The 22,743-nt window shown below is 45.6% G+C and overlaps 1 protein-coding gene across 1 annotated transcript in view; it reads right to left on the bottom strand.

Moving 5' to 3' along the window:
- The window catches only part of LOC8050858 (carnitine O-acetyltransferase-like), a 76,593-nt gene that overhangs the window by 40,759 nt on the left and 13,091 nt on the right, over positions 1 to 22,743 (bottom strand). Inside the window, exons 3-6 of the mRNA XM_040223022.2 lie at positions 13,188 to 13,274; positions 12,940 to 13,055; positions 12,794 to 12,847; positions 777 to 942 (exon numbers count right to left, since the gene is read on the bottom strand). Of these exons, the coding sequence (XP_040078956.2) occupies positions 777 to 942; positions 12,794 to 12,847; positions 12,940 to 13,055; positions 13,188 to 13,274 (423 nt within the window). The remainder of the gene's footprint in view (positions 1 to 776; positions 943 to 12,793; positions 12,848 to 12,939; positions 13,056 to 13,187; positions 13,275 to 22,743) is intronic.

Below are 22,743 nucleotides of genomic sequence, written 5' to 3'. Positions count from 1 at the left end.
GCGCTTGAATTTGTGATTCCAATTAACCGTCCCTCATTGTAATCCGCGGATGGTTGGCCATTTTTTAATGACTGGGCATCGTCTCTTTGTTAAAGGCTATATGGCAAGCCTTTGCGGTAGTCAGAGCCACAAAAAAGTAATTTGACTACCCCGCGCAGTCGTTGATTATAATGTAGGTTACACAGATATTGCTTACTTTTTTGGTTTTTATTGATGAAGCCAATGCAGTATCCGCAATGTATCGAGAATGCCAAATTTGCGGAACTGCAGCACTCATAGAAACTAGGGGTGTCGCGAACTTTTGTCGAACCAGATTTTTTGGTTTCGACCGGTTCGACTTTGTGGACAGTGTGGCCAGACCTTGATACAAGCATGTCTAGGTTTGGAGAATTTCTTTTTTTATGCAACAGGTTATTTTATTGTGTGAACAACTGCAATTAAAAGAAACTAATTCTATTCACTGAAGAAGTTAATAACTTAAATTTTAGTACTGTATTGACTGAAATAGCCGATCAGCGCTGCACTTAATTCATCTCTTAGCCATTACCATCCAATCCGAAGCCAACTGGCCAGCCTGTCGCGCATGCGCACACGAGTCGAACCTCAATACAAGGTTCGACGAACTTTCTACTAAAAGTTCGAAAACGTCGACCTGGTCGAACTCGAACCGCGGCCGGTTCGCGACACCCCTAATAGAAACTATTCCTCTTTCGCCAAATCTGCTGCAAGTTTATCACGTACGTAGATGGAACTCGGTAAGCGTAACATTCACATACCTGATTGTTGCTGATGACCAGCACATTCCTTGAAGACTCGTCGTCTGTCGAGGTGAACTGAACTTTGTCACATACACCAGATGGCACGCGACAAGAGCCAAAAAGGTTCTTGTACTGCGTCATGTCGAGAGGACTTGTGCCGCGGACATCAGGCTTCAAAAGGTCTCTGTATGCGTATTTTATTCATTAGTGTTATTTAAGTCACACGTCTAATCATGAACAATACAGTGCGTCCGGCTAATGAAGACTTACTGATCCGCGTTTCCAATTTTCCAGCTCTGAAGAACAGTAATAAATCGACCGCGAAAAGACGAAAGGGAACATGGTTAACTATGAACACCAGGGTTCGATCAATAATACTCAAAAATCAAACTCTTATTTGACCAACTAGAAATCTAGATAACAAGTACGCATTAGAAACCATCAAAACCGAGCAATCCCTCCCACCCCCCCTCCCCTCTTTTTTCTAGCGATGAGGGCGATACAGATTTGTAGGCTGTAGTCACGCGGTGCATCTTTTTGGCGAGCCTCGTGTCGCAAAACTAGGCTTCGCAGCAGCGGCACGCCCTTTGAGCGAGACGGTGAAACAAGCGTCCTCGCTTTTGAAGCGAGACATTGCAGTAACCTCACTGAGGTCCGTCAATCACCCGAAGAAGAAACGCGGACGCTGTCAATGATCGCTCGACATCGCTGTGGCGGGAAATCCTAGAGGCGGAGCGAGCTTGTGGAGAAGCCTTTTTGCCTGGCCGATCCTGTATCCGACCTAAAACTTATACTAGAAAAATTGGCGGCGAGTTTTATCTTCAAAGTGCTATAATGCGTAAAATTGAGTATTTAGGGGAATTCACCCGATATATATCTTAACGTGAGAGCGTTATGGAGCTCGTGTCGCAGAAAATCCGGCGTTGGCGTGGGCGTCGGTGGGACGGGAAAATCCTGATTGGTCGATAAAGTCATGACGTCACAGCCACGTGACCTTGCGCGGGAATTTCAAACAACCCAGAACGCCCACGAGAAACGTAACGTCACGCGTGGCATGAAACTCATGAAAACATGACATGTAATGTGAATAGGCCGATCTCACCAGTCAGTTTGAATACGCCCCCGCTGTCACAAGTAATCAAGGGAACTTTACTCTTTCTGGACATGCGCCAACCGGGAGGCACTCACTTGATCGAATGACGTTTTAGCGAACGCCCACGTTTCACCGAATGACACTTTAGCGAATAGTCGGACGCCGCGAAGCGGCGTTTTCGGGTGGGCCAAATGAGTTCATATTTTTGTAATGAGTTGCCGCAGACTGTCGCCGCGAAGCGGCGTAAAGCGCAGCGCGACGGATGGGTTAACGCGCGCCCCCGTCATTCGCTAAAACGACCATTCGCTCAAATGTCGCCGTTCGCTAAAATGTCATTCGCTCTTGTGATATGGACCCGCGCCAACCCCGCTATAGCTCTGCGCGTGTGGAGCACGAGCCCTCACATATATGGCCGCATGCTTCCTGTGAACTAAAGGTATGACGGCGTCATGCGTGCGCTGAACGCTTAGTGAGATCGGTCTATTAAGGGTAGCTGCATGTCTCAAATAATTTCATTTTATAAAGTAATTCACGTGCTTAAAGAAATTTTTTTAAGACGTTCAGACGCAGGCGGGATTTGGACCCATGACCCTTTGTTTGCGAGTCAGACGCGCTACCTACTAGGCCACGCAGACACTTTTTTTGAAAGCAACATTGGTCAAACCACATTAATACACTCGGCAAGTCTTTTGTAGAGTACATTCAAAGCTTCCCATCTCAATGAACAGTTTTCAAACGTCGAGCCACTCTAGTCTCGTAATCCGGTTTGAAAACACAATTTACAACCTGCTTAACCAGTTTGAAAAAAAAAAAATAAATAAAGCCGCACTTCCGTCGCATTAGAGTCGGCATGACGGACAGCCATGAGCGACCTTGAGATACTACAGAAGCCTAATAACATAAACATGTCGTACGGAACTCCATCATCATTACTTACATTCAAAAACCGTATGCTGGATTCGGTAATGCACAATTGTTTCTTCAGAGAGCGCATCCCCTCCCCCCCTCCCCCCCCCCCCCCCGCCCGCGCAAAAAAAAAAAAAGAAGAAAAACAGCGTTTTAGCGATATATGGATGCATGTTCGATGGTCTCGGGTTTCTTTACTGTCAACCAAGCTTGGTAAGTTACTTTTAAAAAGTAATTCGTTACAGTTACAGTTACTTTCAGGAAAAAGTAGCGAAGTTACCGTTACAGTTACCGCAACAAAAGAGTAACTCGTTACAGTTACCTTTAAAAAGTAACAACGTTACTTTTCAGTTACTTTTCTATAACGCAAAAATATTAGGAAAAACTAGAAAACGCCCCTCACCAAGTTTGTTGCATAAAATTAAAAGCAGTACGCTTTTTACTTCACATTTTAACTTAGCATAAGTTGCACCTCGAAATTAGTGTTTGAAAGTTTCCACGCCAGAGTAGAGGCGCAAATCAAAATACGAAACAAGCGCAGTGCGGAGTACTGGCGCTAATCAAAATACGAAACATGCTCAGTGCCCTCCGCGTGTATTGTTGTTTCACGGTTGATTCATTTTATTAAAAAGCGTTTTCACAAAAAAAAAAGAAAACAAAAAAAAACACACATAGATATAGGGCTTCAAGACACTAAGATGCAAGTGTTCAGTCACAAAGTACAAGCGCGTGCGTAAAGATAACTAGATTTTTTTTTTCATGAAGTCTACACGTGGCTATATTCGGGTCGTGACTCGTAAGAAAGAAAGTATTCACAAGTTTGTGCAAGGCCAACTTGACACTCGAAATGTCGGAATAGACGATTTGGAAAGTGCAAGCAATATCTAAATTGTACTCGTTCAGTGATATATTATTCATAAAGCACTGGAAAGTAACGACAAAAGTAGCGTCGTTACTTTCATCGTTACCCCAGAAAAAAGTAATAGAACTACAGTTAGAAGTTAAATTTTTAAAAAGTAACTCGTCACAGTTACAAGTTACCAAAAAGTAACAATATTACAGTAACGCGTTACTACCTAAGACCGCCGTCAACGTACTAGAGTGCAAATTAAAAAATTAATAAAGTTTTTACTGAAGGGGGCAAAATCATCCTTTTTTTGCGCGCTTGAGCACATTTTGGCCCCCACTGGGAACGATACTTCTGTACAGGGGGATTGGAAATAAACTGGTCAACAAATCGCGTATAAGCGTTTTTTTACTGACACCAGACAAGTATTCAAAAGAAAAATGGGCAGACAAAAACAAACCTGCATCAACCACCTCCTTTTGATATCAAATTAATATTTTCTTTTCGCCGCCATGGCACGAAACTAGAAAAGAAGGTAAAGAAGGTGACACGTTTGTTTGAAAGAACGTTCTAATGAAGGGATCCTCTTGCATCGCTTCATTAGAACGTTCAAAGGGCATCCCCTGAAGGGATGTTTTTTTTTCTAATGTTTGAACAACTTAGTAGTTCTCGTGTTGTGAATGTTCTCGTAACTTTTTATCAAAACTTAGATAAATCCTGTATCCATTGGTTTCTGCCACTCTAAGCTCAGAAAAAAACAACTGCATTGCCACTCCTTGGATTGCAAAATGATTATTACACTTATTGCGACGTGGCTGTATACATCGTCCTGGAAGATGTTGCGCTGATACTGTAAAGACCTCAGTTCATAAAGCCAAGAAGAAACTTCGATATGGACTAATTCGGTGAAGTTCTTCTATTGTTGTGTTACATTGCAAAGGTTAATGTAAAGCAATCTTAGAAACTTCTGGTGATTTATTTTACCGAACATTACGACTTCTAATTCGTTTATAATTAATGACGTGACTACTAATGACGCACTGACAATTTCGAAATTCCTCTTTTTACTCATCTTTCGCAACCTGTGTTCAATGACATAGCTCCGAGCGTTCAGGGTGTACAAAACATGGTTTTTAATTTAGATACTAAAAAATGTCCTGGTACTGATGACATACCATATTTATTTTAGTTTATTGTCCGATACTCTCTTTGGTGCTGTCGGTATCGTACGGTTATTTTTCAAAAGTCGCTTCAAACGGCTATAGTCCCTTCGTCTTGAAAACTCGCGAAAATCCTTCCATTATGTAAATCTGGAGACGTACAGTGTACTCAACTGTTAAACATAACGCGGGAGCGGTGGCCGCAGAGAGTGCATGCGTCATCTACCGGCTTACCCTGGCAGCTTATGCAGCTGTTGCTTTGTGCAGTTACACTCTCAGTTCCGAAACGATCATCCATGCATGAGTCGGAGATAAAAAATAAAGAAGTCACTCTTTGATTTTGTTTTTTGTTGTTTAAAGGAGGTGGCCTTTTTTCAGAGAAACTGCAAGATCACCGAGATATGGCCCCGCGTGCTAAATGCGTAGGTGTCAAAAACAAAAATTTAAAGCGTGGGCGATAAAGAAAGAAACAAGGTGATCATGAGAGAATTGTATCGGGGAGTGGCGACAACCGGCAAGAAGAGCCGCCTTATTCTCCGCCGCATCATTGATTTAATCGCTAGACAGCTCTGCTATCAGTTTCGGCCACCGCTCCCGCGTTATATTTAACAGTTGAGCACACTGTACACCCACTGTCAAAATACAAACCAAACCCTGTAACTGTGCACTCGTGTAAATATTTAGAACACATCATATATGTTATAGATTTCTCAAAACTAGTTTTTATGCGGTTTTCAATACGGCTTTTGACGCGGTGGTAGCACAATGGCACAACTAACATAATTTGTTTATTATGTCGGTCAGTCTCTTGACACAGGTAACCAAGTTGATGCTATATTTATAGATCTGTCTAAAGATTTCGACACAGTTCGTCATTCCATACTTCTACATAATCTTAACCTAACTTCAAACAAACGTTCCCTGGGCAATTGGATATCTCGTTTTCTTTCGTTTCGATCGCAGTTTGCCTATTTTAACTGATCCAAATCCAACAGTGTAGCTGCGTCATCAGGCGTTAAGCAAGGATGGGTTCTTGGGTGATTACTCTTTTTGTTGTATATTAATGATTTGCCACGTTATGTGCCCACTAAGATGCGACTTTACGCTGACGACTGTGCAATATATCACAGCATAAACTCTACAAATGATTAAAATATGCGTAACAATTCATTTCGGAATTTTGTGCGTGATTTGAAAACTGGCGAATGAACTTGAACTTCCGTAAAACTGTTTTTATCACTGTTTGTAGGCGTTTCATAACCTTCTGTGTTGAATTGTTTATGCGACAGTTTATCTCCAGAAAGTTTTCAAAATAAATCCTTTGGTCTCCTCTTTACGCCAAATCTCTTTTGGTCAAAGCAAATTGACACGACATGTAACAAATTCCTTAAAATGCATGGATGCATCAGAGTACCCTACAATCATCGATTATGCTTTTATAATTTGGTTTCCGTACAAACAATTTGACAAATATTATATGTCGAATTAGGTCAAAATAAATCGGTACGTTCTATTTGTCGGCGGTATATGACAAATATTGTACTCTTTCTCGTAACCATCACGCGTTAGGCCTATATTCTCTTTCTGAGAGTCGCTGTATTGAGCGCCTTAAGTAGTTGTATTTCATGATGAACTCATCTCGTGTTTTCTCTTTAGATAACTACTTAAAGCTTGTCAAACCAACTTCAACAAGGAGCCACTACGATTTAAATATTTTACCCTTTCACCCACGTACCGACTTGTTTAATTACAGTTCGTTCCTCACACTATTGAGTTTTGGAATTTGTTACCAGGGAACGTCCGGTCAGTACAACCAGGCGAGTTTCTGTGTGTCATTTCTAGTGCTTGATTGTGATGTCTTGACTATCTGTACATAATCGGCACTCCTGCCATAGCCGCACGGGGCTGCAAAATATAGAAATAAATAAAATAGATAAATAAATAAGGAGATACAGACGCCAGCATCACGGTAAACCAAAGAAATTCCCGCGTTCAAATCTATATCGTCCCTGATAATGCACAAACGATTGCCCTTTTTATTGGACAGCCTGTTACAGAGCAACCACATGTCACAATCATGCAAAGAGGAAACACGCGTCGCGTTTTTGAGGAGCACGGAAACTTTGATAAGGACGATGATCAACTTCCATGTTTTTAAGTTTCTGATCTTCAACCCTGTTTCTTAACGGTGTGAACCAAGGAGTATGTTGTGATTTCTCCAGAAAACGTACTAGGGATTTTTCATCTGACAACCAAGGACTCTGCGACCGGATACGTCTTTGTGGATGCACAATTGCTGATGCACGAGGGCAACAAGCACTGTTTGCCAGCTTGTGTGATCGACGTAACACAAAGCGGAGACTGAGTCCTGCCCATCCTGAGCATATCCAATCAAACCTACATGTTTTGAAGGGTGAGGCAGAGGCAAGAGGCTCTTTGTGTGCAGAAACGGCTGAGAGCACAATGAATCAGAAGACGATGAATCTCTTTGAATCCATCAAGCGAGAAGACGTTCAGCAGGACCTCAGGTCACTCCTAAATAATTTGCAAGGCTGGTGAATCTCAGCAACGCCTACCGACACTGCTTTGCAGCCAGTGTCTTCAAGCTTAGCTCAACGAGGGAGGCAGAAATGAACGTCGAGAGCGTTGCTGGTTCAAAACCAGTATCTTTCCGCCCGTACCGACTGGCCTATTAACAACGCGCTGTAGTGAAACAGGCACTTGAGGAGTTGAAAGAAGTGGGTATCGTCTGGGGGGAGGGGGGGGGGGGGGTGGGGGGGGGGGGGGTGACTCGTTTTCCGAGTATGCGAGCCCGTTACTCGTCGTGAAAAGGAGAACCGCGGAGAAACCACTTTGTGTCGAGTACAAGGCGCTCAATGCAATTACTAAGGATTAGTATCTCCTACCGCTCATCGAAGATAAGCCGTAGGAACCGTCTACAAGGAACGTGCTGCTTACGATGCTCGTTCTAGCTTCTGGCTATTATCTGATGCCGATGGCTCAGGATTCTCAAGCTAAGACAGTTTTTTTTAACGCCATAGGACTCTACGAGTTTCTAAAAATTCCTTTGGGACTCATCAACGCTCCAGCGGTCTTCCAACGCATGATGAATGTGGTCTTGAAGCAGTTACGATATGGTTTCGCTCTAAACAAGATAGATAACGTCCTTATTTCTTCCAAAGACTTTGATAAGGGTCTTGCGCATCTCGTGCAAGTTTTTCAGGTGTTACGAGCTGCGAACCTCACGCTACATATCATGAAATATAACTATATGATCGACAAGGCCACGTACCTGGACTTCGAGGTCGGAGCGATCGGACTCAGCTTCAGCAATTGCAAACTGAAAGCTTTAATCGTTTTTCCAACACCCCCCCCCCCCCCCCCCCCCCCCCGAGCTCATGAGTCCCAACAATGTTTCTTGAATTGGTCAACTACTTCAGACGGTTAGTCAAAAATTTAGCCACGCTTGCACATCAGTTGAGGAAGCATCTCAAGGAAGGTTCACATTGGGAGTGAACCACCAATCTAGACACTGCGTTTTGTGTCCTTAAACAGCCCTTACAAGATGGTCCTCTCTTGGTCCTCTACAACCATGAAGCTCCAACTGAAGTCCACACTGACGCCAGCAAAAAATACTGGAGAGGGGGGGGGGGGGGGGGCATGCTGCTACCACTCCAGAGTGATGGTCACTTCCACCCTGTGGTGTAAGGAAGTCGGTGAACCTCATAAGCCAGGCAGCAATATCATTTCTACGAGCTGAAAACACATATTGTGTGGACCGTAGGACGGCGAAAACGTACCTTTCATGCAATGATTTCGCTGTTGTTACAGATTGAAGCGCTTTTCAAGGATCAATGAGCAAACGTGAAACCTTGCCCCGAGCGGTACGCTGGTGGCTGTGACTGCAGGAATTCACATTCATTGTTGTTCACAGGAATGCAGCGTCTATGTAGCACGTTAATGCCCTGAGTCGGTCGCCGATTTGACCAGCAGAAGAAATGAAAGAGTACGAAGGTCTTCACATTTGCGCTACCGTGATGACCGGAAAACATGACTGGATGCCGTTGTGAACCACGTCAAACAAGTCTTACAAAGACCTGCACTTTCCGTGGTGAGCGTCGCATCCAATCAGAGTTCAAACTTCAGAAGAATGTTGTCTTCTGAAGGAACTCAAAGGGGCTGCTGTGTCTCTTGCCGAAACCATTGCGAAGGCAGGTAGTATTGCGTTGTCATGATGAATGGGGACATGTCGAGAAAGACAAGGCAGTGAATCTCATCAACGAAAAATACTGGCTCACAGGAACGAAGCGATATGTGCGGATGTATGCGGCTGCGTGCGCAGAGTGCCTGTACCAAACGAGCTCTACAGGAAAGACACGGGGCATGCTTCATTAAACCGACAAGTTCGGTTTTTAAGTCCACACTCTTCATATCGACCGCTTAGGCCCGTTTCAAAAATTTAGACATTGCCGTAGCCATAGACACATTCACAAAGTTTGTCATGCTCGCGCCTGTTAGGAACACAGGAGCTCAAGCGACTACACGTTGTTTGCGACACATCCTTGAAGTTTTTGGACCATCAGCCCCATTAGTCACGGACTGAGGAGTGGTGTGTGCTAGAACAGCTTTCAAGAAATATTGCGAAGAAGCCGGGATCGCTCACGTTTTGAATTCAACGGCTACGCTCCATGCGAATGGTAAAGTTGATTGGTTCAACACGGCAATCACTCTAGCGATTGCTACCTAGAGGAAGACCAAGGATGGTAAAGATTGGAATGAAGGTGCTGATCTCGTTCAATGGAGTCTCACAACACGTATCAGAGCGCGATACAGAGCGCCCCTTTCAGACTGTTGTTGAGCTACAAGTCAAGACGCTTAAACAGAAATCATCTAGACGACACATTGCGTGACGCGTTCACTCAGACAAACGAGGGCATGTCAAGTCGACGGGCGACTGCTATCCAAGCCATCTGACTTGACCAAGAGAAAAAAAAGCGCCGCCACAAAAAAAAACTGTCGTCAAGCACCGACGTCTGAACCTGGGGGCATCGTCCTAGTTCAGCATGAACCGACGGTGAGTGGTGAATAACGCAAGTTACTTCCGAAGTACAAGGATTGAAATGTTGTCACGCAGCGACTTTCTAACAACCCTTATCATATCGAGCACATCCGTGGGCAACAGCGCAGTCAACGTTTCTACGAATCTACAACCCCAGGCGACAAACTGAAACGTCTTGCCATTTTCGATGCCAACAGTAGTGGAAGTGAGAACAGCTAAAGTTAGAACGCCTGAGTTACAGGAAGACCGAGTGTTTGCGCCATCCTAGAAGACGGCGAAGAAAACACACGAAGCCCGTGCCACCATCCGCGTGGCGCACTCAGTCATTCTTATGGGAGGAGTACGTCCCTCCCTCACGCTAATTCAATGTTCTCTGTAATTGAAAATGCTTACAGCAAAGGAGATCTCTGCGTAGAAGGTGGTTGACAATGATGTTTTTTTGGGGCTTGACCATTTGGTCTTTTTTTTGAGTATGTATTACCTTTGTACTTGACAATTCTTTCATCAAGGGAGATCTGTCTGTATAGAAGGTCGGCGAGAGTGACTGTATGAGTACATATACATACGTTGCTTGAGAAATAAACCAGTTAGCTGAGATTGAGACGCTCCCTTCTGTGTCTGTTCCTTAAAATAAAAGTTTTCTTTTTAATTTCCTGGACCACAGTGTCAGGTATTAAAGGACATGATTAGATACACTTCGAGACTATCCGCCTGCGCTTTGTCGTTCCCGGTCTTTCAACGTTTGGGAGGCCTCGTAAATCGAGTGGGCCAAATCCGAGGAAGTTCATCGCGTGATAATAAGTCACAAAGCCGACTGTGTCTTCACACTGTGCGTACTTCATATTGTTTGCTTTGAAGATTCCCGGTACAGGTGACAAGGTTTGGCGAAATTCTTAGAACGATTATATCACAACTTTCGCTCGTCTAACTCGACGCGTGAACTAGTCGATTGCGCGAAATTTTGGTTTCGTTAAACCGTTGCGCGTTAAAAAAATGCACCATGTGAATAAACCCTTACTTCTTGAGAGCGAAAAGAAGTTCTATTGGTTAATAAAAAAATTAAGGTGACGCAAAAAAAAAAAAAAAAAACACATTTGAGGCATGTTTTATGTTTGCCAGAGGGTTCAGATGTCTCTCTTTTTCTCCCTCTCTTTGACGTCAATCTTTCTTTATCGGCAGCGCCTCACACATTACCATGCTCAAGCGGTGGCGTATTATGGGGCCCCACTTTAAAGGGGCCATAAAATAACTTTTGGTCTAGGATAAATGATTTTAAAGTGTACTTTTTCTAATCGTATATCATTTAGTTGGCCAAAATAAAGTCTAGAAACTCAAAAGCCTCCTTTCTGGTACGGAAGTTCAGAAATATACCGAAACTATTTCGTTCTTCTTTTTCTTCGAAATCTATCTGCCTTTTCACTGTGATACATTCTCGGAGCCCAAAGCCCGTCAGCCAAACCCAGCATTCAACACGAGCACTGCGATAATCGAATGTATGCACTCGTCAGGATTCAATCCATCGACGAATATTTGTATACGCATTAGTTGCCAATGTGATGATAAGTTCCGTGCCGGCACTTACCATCACTTGCAAGTAACAAGTTTCGATGTGTGCTTAAAACACGCTTTCGAAACAGTGCTTTAGCACACAACGTTCACGACCCCCTTAAGTGGTCTCATGGCGTACTCTCCAAGGCAATGTAAGCGCAAACAAGTCATCACCGTGCTTCTTTGTTTTTCACTCAGTATTGAATGACTCTCATAAAAACTACTGTAGTGGTGGAATGTGTTCAGTCGGAGTTCCTATGACCTCTGAACGGAAGTTGACTTCTTAGTGTTTGTAAATAAACAATTACCTTTAAATGGTAAATGACGGTGCCCACCAGCATCTTATCAAAGTAAAAGTAGACAAATCACTGATGTTAAGTTCGCACTAACAGCGTAGCTCAGTGTACGTACTGAGTTCGTTGTCAGAACATTTTATAGATTTTAATGTTTTAAGAAATGTTTAATAGGCCAAAATAAATAAATAAAGCTTGCCTTTCAGTAGTCATTAAAAAGGCTACTCTGTCGATCTGTGGAGCTACCCAAGCTATATGTATTTTTTAATACCCGAGCTTTACTTTTTCCATCATGTTATGAAGTACCGATTAATTTCGAAAACGGCAAGCGAGTACGTACCATACTAATATGAATATTCGAATTTCTTCGGGTTTTAAGTGGCTTGACATTACTGGGAGGCATATTTGCGGCTCGGACCGGAAGTCGAGAAAACAGACTATCTAGCGTTTGTCTCTTGCCGCTGAGCGAGTATCGAGTGCGCTTCGACTGCATTCATTAAACGCAACCAAATTCATTGTAATCGATTTGTAAAAGTTCTTCCGAAACCTAGGTCGGCCGCTGGCGTCACTTCAGTGTTGCAGGCAGAAATTTTTAGTTAATAAAAAACGGTAAACACAAAACAAAAGAAGAAAACTTATGAACCGTAAAAAACAAACAAAAAATGTTTGTACATAACAACGAAGTTGCAGGTTTGGTGTTTGTGTGAAGCCAACCTTGGAGAATAATCACTAATAATGAATAAAACGTCCAAATGCATATTTAAATGAACACGGAACACCCAAATACATTTTAATTGCCAAGATAGCCTGCGTATCTCACACAACCCCCCCCCCCCCCCCTCCGCAATCAAAAAGGAGGAAACAATTGACGCCATATTTACGTCTTCAGAGATATTTGAGCTATTTCGAACAATGCTCCTGTTCCGAGGTAGACGTTTCAAAACAGGGAAATGCTTCAAAATTGCTTCTGAGCAAACTCTATCTACAGGTACAAATAACTAGATATTTGTATTATTTTAGTAGGGGCTGCTTGTTTTGTGACATGGCTGTCCTATCCGAGAATTTAAGATTTATTTTTTGGAAGTTGACTTCCCTCTTAGGAGTCAAGCTATACTGTAAAGAGGCTCGCCTGTCAATTAGATATTTGAAGTTCAGCGCTGCCGAGGTGAGCCTGGCTGCGTGCCTGTATAGAAAGGTCACTACCTTAGTGGAAAATCAAGCAGGCGCAATGACTCAATGGTTTCGCATAAAAAAGTCATGGAAGACCTTGCTTACTCTAGTTGCTTTGATGACGTGTGAAAGTCCTCTTTTGGGAGGGCAATCGCCGGACTTTTTGAGATAACGGAGTCCCTGAACTTCAAGAATGCTTCTTCGGCAAGCCAGTCTGAAAGCTTTCGTAAAACTATTCAGTGCCCGCGCATGATTTGTCGAGTTTAAATGCAGTATCGGGCATGATTACCACAAACGTAAAAAAATAAAAACAACAAAAAATATTTCCGTATAATGAAATTGTCCAGACTTACCAAATTATATGAAAATGAAGCTTTTGTTTGGAGTAAGTGATACAACTTTTGGCCATCTCCGCTTGGCTTGGCAAAGTCGCGAACAACCTTGAAATTGAAAAAAAAATGTGACTATATTGTTTGGACAATAAAGAAAATAGTAATTTTTGCACATTGGAATTCACACTTGGTTCTCAATAAACTAAATTAAGGCTGACACAGGAATCTGAATGTAGGTAAGTACAATTGCATTGAAATATTGATGACTAGTGGTCATGAAACGTTTTTTTCTCGAAATTCTGAGCTGTATGTCTATTTGTAATCCCCGTCCTTTATTGCATGACCCACGTTCAATATTTTGATCATCCGGACTCATTTACTAGGTAAAAATATAATTTGAGTTTTTCGGGGAGGTCCCTCTCAGTTCTGCAAACAAGTCTCGATTAGTAAACAATAGGAAATTTTTGTTGTCTGGGCAATATGTCGACGTAGACCGGACTTGATGGGTGCAGCCAGAGCATTAGATATCGTTCCAACAGCGGCGCCATAATGACACCACGCACACAAGTCAACGGCGCTGTGTTTCAGATCTTACCCAAATGGATCCTAGTTACTCTGGCGGATTGTGGCACGCGACAACAGAGATTGAAGAACGCTGGAAACGGGTATGTTTTAGAACGCTAAGGTATACAACCCTTACCCTGGCGTCAGACCGAGTAAACTTCTGAACACGACCCGGATGACATTTGACGTCTCGTATTTTGCTCAGATAACTCTGAGATGTCCAGCTTGCTTCAGTTCTAGTGTCACCTGGTACAGCACAGTCGGCTTATGAATTTCAAGTCGTTCGAAGACACACTGTTACAGTCGAAGGAGAGACCGTTCGTCGTCCAAGAACGAGAGCAGTGGCGACGACATAGACGGCGAATTCGCGGCTTGTGCGGGCTCTCGACTTCGTTGCACAAACCCAACGACGAAAGAAGAGAAAAGCCAGGTGGGCGTAAAACGAATTTTTTTCCCACCCTCAGAGAGCCAACCAGACCGTGGCACGCCGCACACACCATGTCTTCGACCGACGGAGTGCACAGGTTGCTCGGTTACAAGCTCGCGACCGCAAGCTGGGAGATTACAAGGCCCACTTTCGCGAAGACCGCCGCCCGGCCAACACCGGCACTAACCCCAGGGCCGGTTTGCTCATCTTGTGACCGCGGCCGCCGATGTGGCCTCGAGGGAGTTTTATATCACGTGACCAGCTCCATCGGGACATGGACGTACCTAGTGTCCCTTTCTAATGGCAGAGAAATCTTTTTCGTTTTAAACAGAAAAGTTAAATTTCGCTCGTAGAAGCTGGTTGCTGAGGACTTCAACTCGAATCCAATTAACCACCCCCTTTTACTCTAGAAGCGACAGGTGAAGTTTTGGCCGGGGAAGGTGAATATGAGCCAAAATGAAAGAGAAATCACGCGAGATAAAAGCAGTGGCGTTATAGTTATATATAACGCTAAATAAGCGTAACTTAATTAGTGACACTAAATGCATGTATTCAAACATAGCACGGGTGTAATCACACGTTACAGCACCGCTTTTATGGTCGTGTCGCTTGGGTGGTGCAGCCAGCAAAGCATGGTGGCGTCTTTCGTAAAGCGCTGGATGGATTTTATTAACAAGCACCGCCAAGCTGGTGCATGGTGGGACGCGCTTGAGCCAAAAATGGCGGAGCGTCGCTGCCCATCTAGTTTGGTTCGACGGCGCTGCGCCGGCATTCACAGCAGACCAGTGAGCGTGCGAGTTGGGATGTGGGATTTGCCGTGAGCCAAAAATGGCGACGCGTCGCCGGCGTTCAATAAGAGTGCCCGAGGCACGATCAAACGATGCCGGTACTTGTATAATTCAGGCGCTTTAGTCTTGCGGACGATCGCGCCCCCTCCCGAGAGCAACGGATCTATTCGCTTCGAGACCCACATCGAATTTAGAGGAATCGTGCTCATTGTTTATCCACGGTTCTCTATGGGAAACGTAGTGGTTCCATCTGTCCTCAATGCGGGTGGAGATAAAAAGCATCCACCCTAACATCACAGAACACGGACAGTGGTACAGAGTCCGCGCAGTTGAATCTAGTGCGCGAGGCTGGTCTGCATTGGCGCCTCCCATTACTTATGCCTTGCATTCGCAGCATTCATTTTACTCCAAGTCAGTGTAGTACTGCCTTTCACCAGATGAGCCGTGCCGATTGAATCCCGAGGCGAATAGTGGTTTTAAATAGTGGATACACGCAGTGCCACCTAGGTCGTGTTAGCATCGCCGCCAGTGCTTCTCGTAGCGTTTGACAACTGACGCGAAACCTGCACGCGGCGACGCTGCGTGCAGATTTCGGACGGAGGAGACTTCCGCGCTTTGCGGCGGCTCTTGTCGACCTTCTGCGTGTTTGCCCCTCAAGGCACGTCGCGGAGCCACTAACGATGACGTTATCCGCAGGCCTTGTCCACTATAGCTGGTATTGTACTCGGAAGTCGTGTCTTTTATTCCTCAGGACACTTTCAATTCTTTTTTTCGACGCGAAGGCGCAAGTGATTTTACTCTTCAGCGGTAGAAGCATATCGCCCACCATGTTATCTTCGCATCCAAACGTGGTAGTCAATGTTGTTGTTTTTACGGGTGACTGTCAGAAGCTTTAATAGATGACAAGCTCCGATTTCCTGCAAAGGAAATCATACCCTGTGTATTATTTTTCAGGCAAGAGCTCAAATCGATATGAGATATCACCGGCCTCAGTAGAGCGCAAACAACAAATGTTTTGTAGTCAGATTGCATATCAGCTTCAGTTTTGTAGAGCATGACTTTTTCAAAACTACCTGCCAAGTTTCTTGGCAATAAACAAAATTCTAATCACGGCTACAAAAAAAAAAAAAAAAAGGTGGCGTTGCTAGTATTGGTTTAATGGGCGTTCGCAGCATCATGTTGCTGTTTTGCCACAGCCGAGGTAGAATTTAACTACTGCAACGAACCCGAGTTGAGAGCAAAGAAACGCGGCTTCCGTGTTGTGTATTCAGTTCTGCGTACCCACGTTGCGAATCTTTTTGAACATTTTAGAACAACCTTTCCTTATTAGCTTTATATATTTTGTTGTTTAGAAACAGCTCCGCCGTTTTCTGGGCCTGGTGAATTACTACAGGTGGTTCATTCCTGGTTGCGCCGCCATATTACTTCCCCTAGAAGCTCTCCTTCAAACTACGAAGGGTACAACAGTGGCTACGCGTTTTTTTGCGCGTCGACAGCGTCCGCCGTTCGCTCCAGCCACCTTACACTGGTTCCCACCTCGTCGTGGCACGTGGCGAAAGGTTCCATCGCCATCTCAAGGCCTCCCTCATGGCCCACGCCACACCAGATAAATGGGCCACGTCTCTACCCCTTGTCCTCCTAGGGTTGAGCACAGCCATAAAGGAAGACCTCGGGTAAATACGCGGCCATTTTTTTTTTTGGTGTGGCGTGGGCCATGAGGGAGGCCCCAGACAAGCATGTACGAATTGCTTGCACCGCATTCAACTTGGTTTTTGGCCGTGTTAAGTGTTTTGTTTCCTAAATGAAAGCGAAACAAAGAAAGTTATTATTTTTTATTTATTCGTTGGTCAGTGCGACCATACGCGTTTGGTCACATAGGTTTGTGAAGTTGTGCTATATATTTTTTTTGCATTCACAGGCTTACTGTCGTCAACATGCACTGGGCTGCTCTCGCACAAAGATAAAAGCAGGGCGACCCTACAGGTGTACCTGAAAAAATGCAAATTAAAAAAAAAAAACAGGTAAAACTTTGTGAAATAAAAAGTATTCGATTCAATAGCTGTAAGTGGGCTCGATCCTTGCGAGAACGTCTTCATATCTCTTTCTGTTGCCACCAATTTCAATGTAGAACGCTTCTCGTGAATTAGCGGACAGACAGAAAAAAAAATCATGAACATTGTTTAGTTGTGTATGTTGTTTCCGCAAGGATCAATCATCGTTCCTCGCTGCTTACACAGCAGTAAGCGGCCATGGGTTGTCATCGCACCTCCATCATAACGCGTGGCCACTTGTGTACATCTGTTCTTCGCCGGTCTGACCGCTGCTATCGTTTTTTTCATGCTACCAAGACGGCGGGCGTAGTTCTCCATGGGATACTAGGTGGTGCTGGAGGCTCAACAAGGTAGTCTTGATGCCGAAAAAAGAGAACGTTCGCCAACATCTACGCAGCTACAGGCCTCTGACGGTTACGAGCACAATATACAGAGCACTCGCATACATGCTCAAGGAGAAGATAGTTGCATGGGCAGAAGAGGCCGGGTACCTTCTTACTGAGCTGCAGGGAGGCTTTCGTCGAAGGCGTCGACTTAAGGACAATCTGTTCGGAATAACTCAGTGCATCGAGGTAGCCAGAAAGGAGCAAAGACAATTACTGTGCTGCTTTCTGGATATTGCCAAAGCATATGACAGTGTCCCTCATTCACTGCTCATTCAGTGTTTGGAACAAATAGACCTGCCACAACAGTGTGTTTCTCTCGTCCAATCTCTTTATGAGGGCAATAAGGTGAGGGCAGAAATGAACGGGGTAGAATCCAAAGACATGATAGTGTCTAGGGGACTTGGACAGGGGTGTGCACACTCCCCGCTCTATTACATGCTCTACGTGGCTGGGATGGAGGAGAGGAAAATTCAGTCAACACTCAACAGTGGGCTTCTCTTTAACCCTCCTAGAGGATGGCGAGGAGGTGAACTGGGTGCTTCCAGGGCTCACCTTCACCGACGACATTGTTTTAATCGCTGAGACAGCGGAAGATATGTAGCGGCTATTGAATATATGCACTGCAGAGGCTGCAGTGCAAAACCTAAACTTCAATGCAAAAAAAAAAAAAAAATCTGCGCTTGTACAGTTTTTAGGGGCCGAAGACACGCTTTGCTCTACACTTAGGTTGGGCGAGGAGGTGGTGCCACTTCAGGACTTGTACAAATATTTGGGTGTCATTCTAGCCAATATAGCGGAATAGCTTCGAGAGCATCACGCTCATCTTCACCAGTCAACAGGGCGAGGGGCTAACGTCCTCCGAAAAAGAAGTGTCTGGAGCTGCAATAGTTTCATAGTTACACGGGAAGTGTGGAAGGCAGTAATGGTTCCGGGCTTGACTTTTGCTGATACTGTGGTGTGCGTCCGTGGTGAATTACGAGAAGTTCTGGAGCAACGACAACGAACAGTGGGACGACAGGCTCCGGGCTGCCACGGAAATGTGGCTAACAAAGCCGTACAGGGAGACATAGGATGGTCTAGCTTCGAAACCAGGGAAGCCACCAGCAAGATAAGCTATGATGCACGACTCCGCCACATGGATCGAAACCGTGGGAGAGCTGAGGGTGAAAGACGAGGCAGAAGGCACCTGACAGGCGGTTGGCGGAGAAGTCACGAGATGGCGCGAGGCAGTGCGTGCTGAGCGAGGCTGGAGGTGGGCAGGAACGACGGGGTTGGGCTGCCTGGCCTGACCCATGGTGAACCCCGGAGCGGTCCACCAGCAATGTTTGGAGACGGACCGGTGGAAACGGCGAGCCCTGGCCATACTGACCTGGGCTGTGACGATCCCAGTGGTGGTTCCGCAGCGAGACTCGGACTGTGATAGCCCTGGACAGCTAGCCTACGCAGCGCTGGCGTGGGAAGGTCGATCCGCAGGCCTGGACACGGACTCCGACTGCGAGCTCTGATCGACGGGCGACAACAAGAATCGGCGGGCCCGGTATGCCGGCTCTCCACGACGGGCAACCGGGAGGTACAGTAAACCCAGTCGCTGTATTTTCGTTGTGTTATGTCAGTCCCTGGGTGAGGGGCGAAACGTATGCCGATCGCGCGGCGATTATTTGTAGACCGACCTCCACAAAGAACCCCACAACCGATGGGCCAAAAACTTTTTGTACAGACTCAGATTACTGGGACACGAACAAGTTGGCAGAAGCGCGTCTATCAACTCCAAAAAGTATGGCTGCTTTGCAGAACCCTTACACTCTGAAAAAAGTATGTGCGTCTAATTTCACGCACAAAACTCGGAGAACCAATCAGTGCAACGTGCGGAGGCAGCTCAGCGAATGACGATGCCGAAACATCTGCTTAGACCAAAAAACGCAGACTGAGTTGTGACATTACGCAATGCAAGCGTGACGTTTTGCATTGCTTAATGTCACAACTTAGACTGCGTTTTTTTTGGACTAAACATATGTTTCGGCATTGTCATTCGCTGAGCTGCCTCCGTAAGTTGCGCTGATTGGCTCCCCGAGTGTGGTGCGTGAAAGTAGACGTACAGACTTTTTATAGAGTATAGAGATTGTAGTAGTAGTAATAATAATAGTACTTATAATAATAATATTAATAATAGTAATAGTAATGTTTATTGGCTCAGGAGAGCCCTGGCACCGCGGAAAGGCGATGCCCGTACCATGGAGGCCCGCGGTGCCACGTCTATACTTCGTCTCACTCTACGGTGGACTAAAGGCAAAGCTACGGACCGCAAGATCCAATCAGGAGCAACTTAGAAATTGTGCGTTATTTTGCTTCGATGCACGTATCGGTGCCAGAGTCTTGGGTCACTGATAGGGGGACGGATGGACAGTGGTTCGAATCGAGGAGCACTGAGTGACTCAATAATTTTACATGGCAAAGAAAGCCATGACATATCGGCTCTTTGCAGCGTCGAAGCTATAGAAATGATGCGGCGCTTTTGGATTCGAGCATTATTCTTTCACACCTAATCAGTGTTTAGCGTTTCATAGTATAGCGTGGAACGTGATTGGGCCTGGCTGCCCGCGGCTTTCGCCTTTAGTCCATCGTAGGATGAGACGAAGTATAGTGATGATAATGATATGATATCTACAAGGTGTGAGAGGTTAAAGTCCAAAATGAGAAGCAGAGTACGTGAGAGGGAGGCCTTCCAGTGGTCTCAAGCCGCTCAGGCGAAGCGAACGCTGTTGGTCTACAGTCGAAACAAGCAACTGATCGCGGCTGAAACCCTGCTCTATGACAACAGCTTGGGCAGCCGCCTTCTGTTCGAGGCGCGAGCAGGCGCTCTACGCACTTTGGTATACCGAGAGCGGTTTGACCCCAAGGTGGTTTCCACGATGTGCCGCGCGTATAGAGAAGAACCTGAGGCAGTTGAACACCTAGCGCTCTCCTGTGAGTGCCTGCTGCCAACCCCACTGGTAGATCGCCGGCTTCACTCAGAGGCGATGCTAGCATGTGCACTGGGGTTTAAAACGACGGCTGACTCAAATAACTTCTGTACGGGCAGAACCGACGACCCTCCACAAGACAGGCATGACATTTCTACCATGCAGTGCGTGCGAAGTCGAAAGCGCGTCTGGAACACTGGTGGAAGAAAATTTAGAGCAGAAGCTTATAGTTTTTTTTTTTGGCTAGGGCACGAGGACTCTTCAAGCTCGCCGGGTTTAAAGGGAAAAGCGGCATCATCATCATCTAAATCCCCTCTATCCTGGGAAAAATAGCGCCATTCATTGTTGCGGAAATGCTCGAGACACGTGCCACGCGCCACGTGTGGGAAGAGTATGGCATTTGAGATCTAGCTCCGTGCTGCGTTGTGCCGCCATGATCTTCCCAGGGGCTGCACGTTGCACGAGCCTCTTGCATTGACGCACCTTACGCTACTTCTAGAACAGCAAGAGACTTTACGGATATCGTCTATAGAAATCGTTTTGAAAGTCACGCACCGATTATTAGAAGGTCGGAATCACTGCGAAATGCGGAACAACTGACATCGTGGAACGTACATTTCATTCCATAAGATGGCGAAGGACGGAGCTAGGTCAACGCCAGAAACCGACGAGGGAGTCAAACAGCGTCGAAATCGTAACTTCATTGCGCTCATTGACTTTTTATGTGGATGTGTTTTTGCCTTCTGATTCAACCAAACGCACTACCTGTTCCGTGACGTTGCGGTATAATTCCACCATTGTGCAGGGATCTCCAAGCAACCAACAGAAAGAAGCCTTTCGAAATGTGTCCACAACAAATAATCTTTCTGTTTGAAATTCGAAACTGAATATGTTACTTTATCCACATTTTGCGCAACCCTTCAAAGCTGAGTAGCTCGTCTTCTATATGGTCGTCTTTTAAGTCATCCCCGTTTGCTCGAAGCGCTAACCGCGGCTAAAGTTATGGTGAATTCCTCTCGTAGATCCGGAACGCTTTCCAAAATCCGCGAGGGAGGCAAAATTCCACTTCGTGGGACCCGCTCTGAATCGACGAGGGGAAGATAAACTTGCATTTTTGGAGTGGCCTCCCCCACACCCCTCCCCACCGCTTCTCCCTCCGCCGTTCGAAATGGCTGCTGCTCGAACATGACAAGCCCACCAACGCCTCAGCCGACTGATCTTTCCGACGACCAGTGACGACTGTTACTGCTTAGGTGCAGAAATAACACGCGACACTGGCCGGGCGAAATTATACGTACCACGGCGCCCATGTCAGAAATAACGAAGACGTCCTCGTTCGGCACCGTCACACACCTTTCGGCCGCCTCGAAGCGGCGGGGCACGGAGAGCGATTGCCAGCGGTGGATTTCAGATTTCTGGTACGACTTTAATAAACACAGAGGTAACAAACCATCACTTGCACGATTGTTGCCTAATCAGTTATTGCTTTATTTCACGGGAAAACACCGGCGGAGTGCAGTGTAAAAAGGTAGCCTAACCTTGCGTCTGCCTCCGGCTTTTCTGCCGTCCTTTTTCTCGTTCTCCCTCTCACGATCACAGATGTCAGCGCTTACGATTTACCACGCTCCACAATCCCGGCTTTGTATCCCTGATCTACGCGAGTTAGAAGCGTTCGAGCCGCCACAATCCCACGTAAACAACCGACACACCCGAACCAACTCGATGACCCGATCGTGGCCCGACCTGCCCGCCGACCTATCCAACCTCGCCGCGCATGTGCACTGCCGATTTAGACGGAAATTATGTGGGCCGCTCTTTCAACTTTCGGAGAGATCTGTAAAATCCCGCAGAGCAAGTTCGGCAGAGTTTGAGGCACTCCGTGGAGCGGGCGCTGCCAGAGATCTACGAGGGGAAGATGACCAACTCAAGCCAGATCTGCGATCGGAATTCACCATTAGCCGCAGTACCTAGGAGAGGGATTTTGAAATCACGTGACTGGGGGGGGGGGGGGGGGGGGGCTCGGTAGGGATGCGAAGAAGCATGGGGGCGGTGCCCTGGTGAGTGAGCGCCGCTCGCTTTGGAACTAATATGTCGTTGTAGCTGTAATTTTATTAATCACGAGTTATTCAGAAACTTCATATCTACGGTATAAGAGGACACACAGCGCTCCTCATTAAATCATATCTTGATAATCGGTGTCAGTATGTCAATATCGGTGGTAACGTCTCCAATATAAAACCTATAAAATCCGGGGTACCACAAGGTAGCATACTTGGACCATGCTTTTTAATATATACATAAACGACATCATTAATATTACGCCGCAGGATAAATTTATCATTTACGCTGATGACACCAGCATTTTCGTATCAGCTCGGAACTGTAATGATATCATCCCAAT

Source organism: Ixodes scapularis, unplaced genomic scaffold, assembly GCF_016920785.2.
Source record: "Ixodes scapularis isolate PalLabHiFi unplaced genomic scaffold, ASM1692078v2 PGA_scaffold3__209_contigs__length_174095766, whole genome shotgun sequence".
Taxonomy (NCBI): Eukaryota; Metazoa; Arthropoda; class Arachnida; order Ixodida; family Ixodidae; genus Ixodes; species Ixodes scapularis.
The sequence above is the reverse complement of the archived record's forward strand: the minus strand, read 5'-3'. Positions and strand labels throughout refer to the sequence as shown.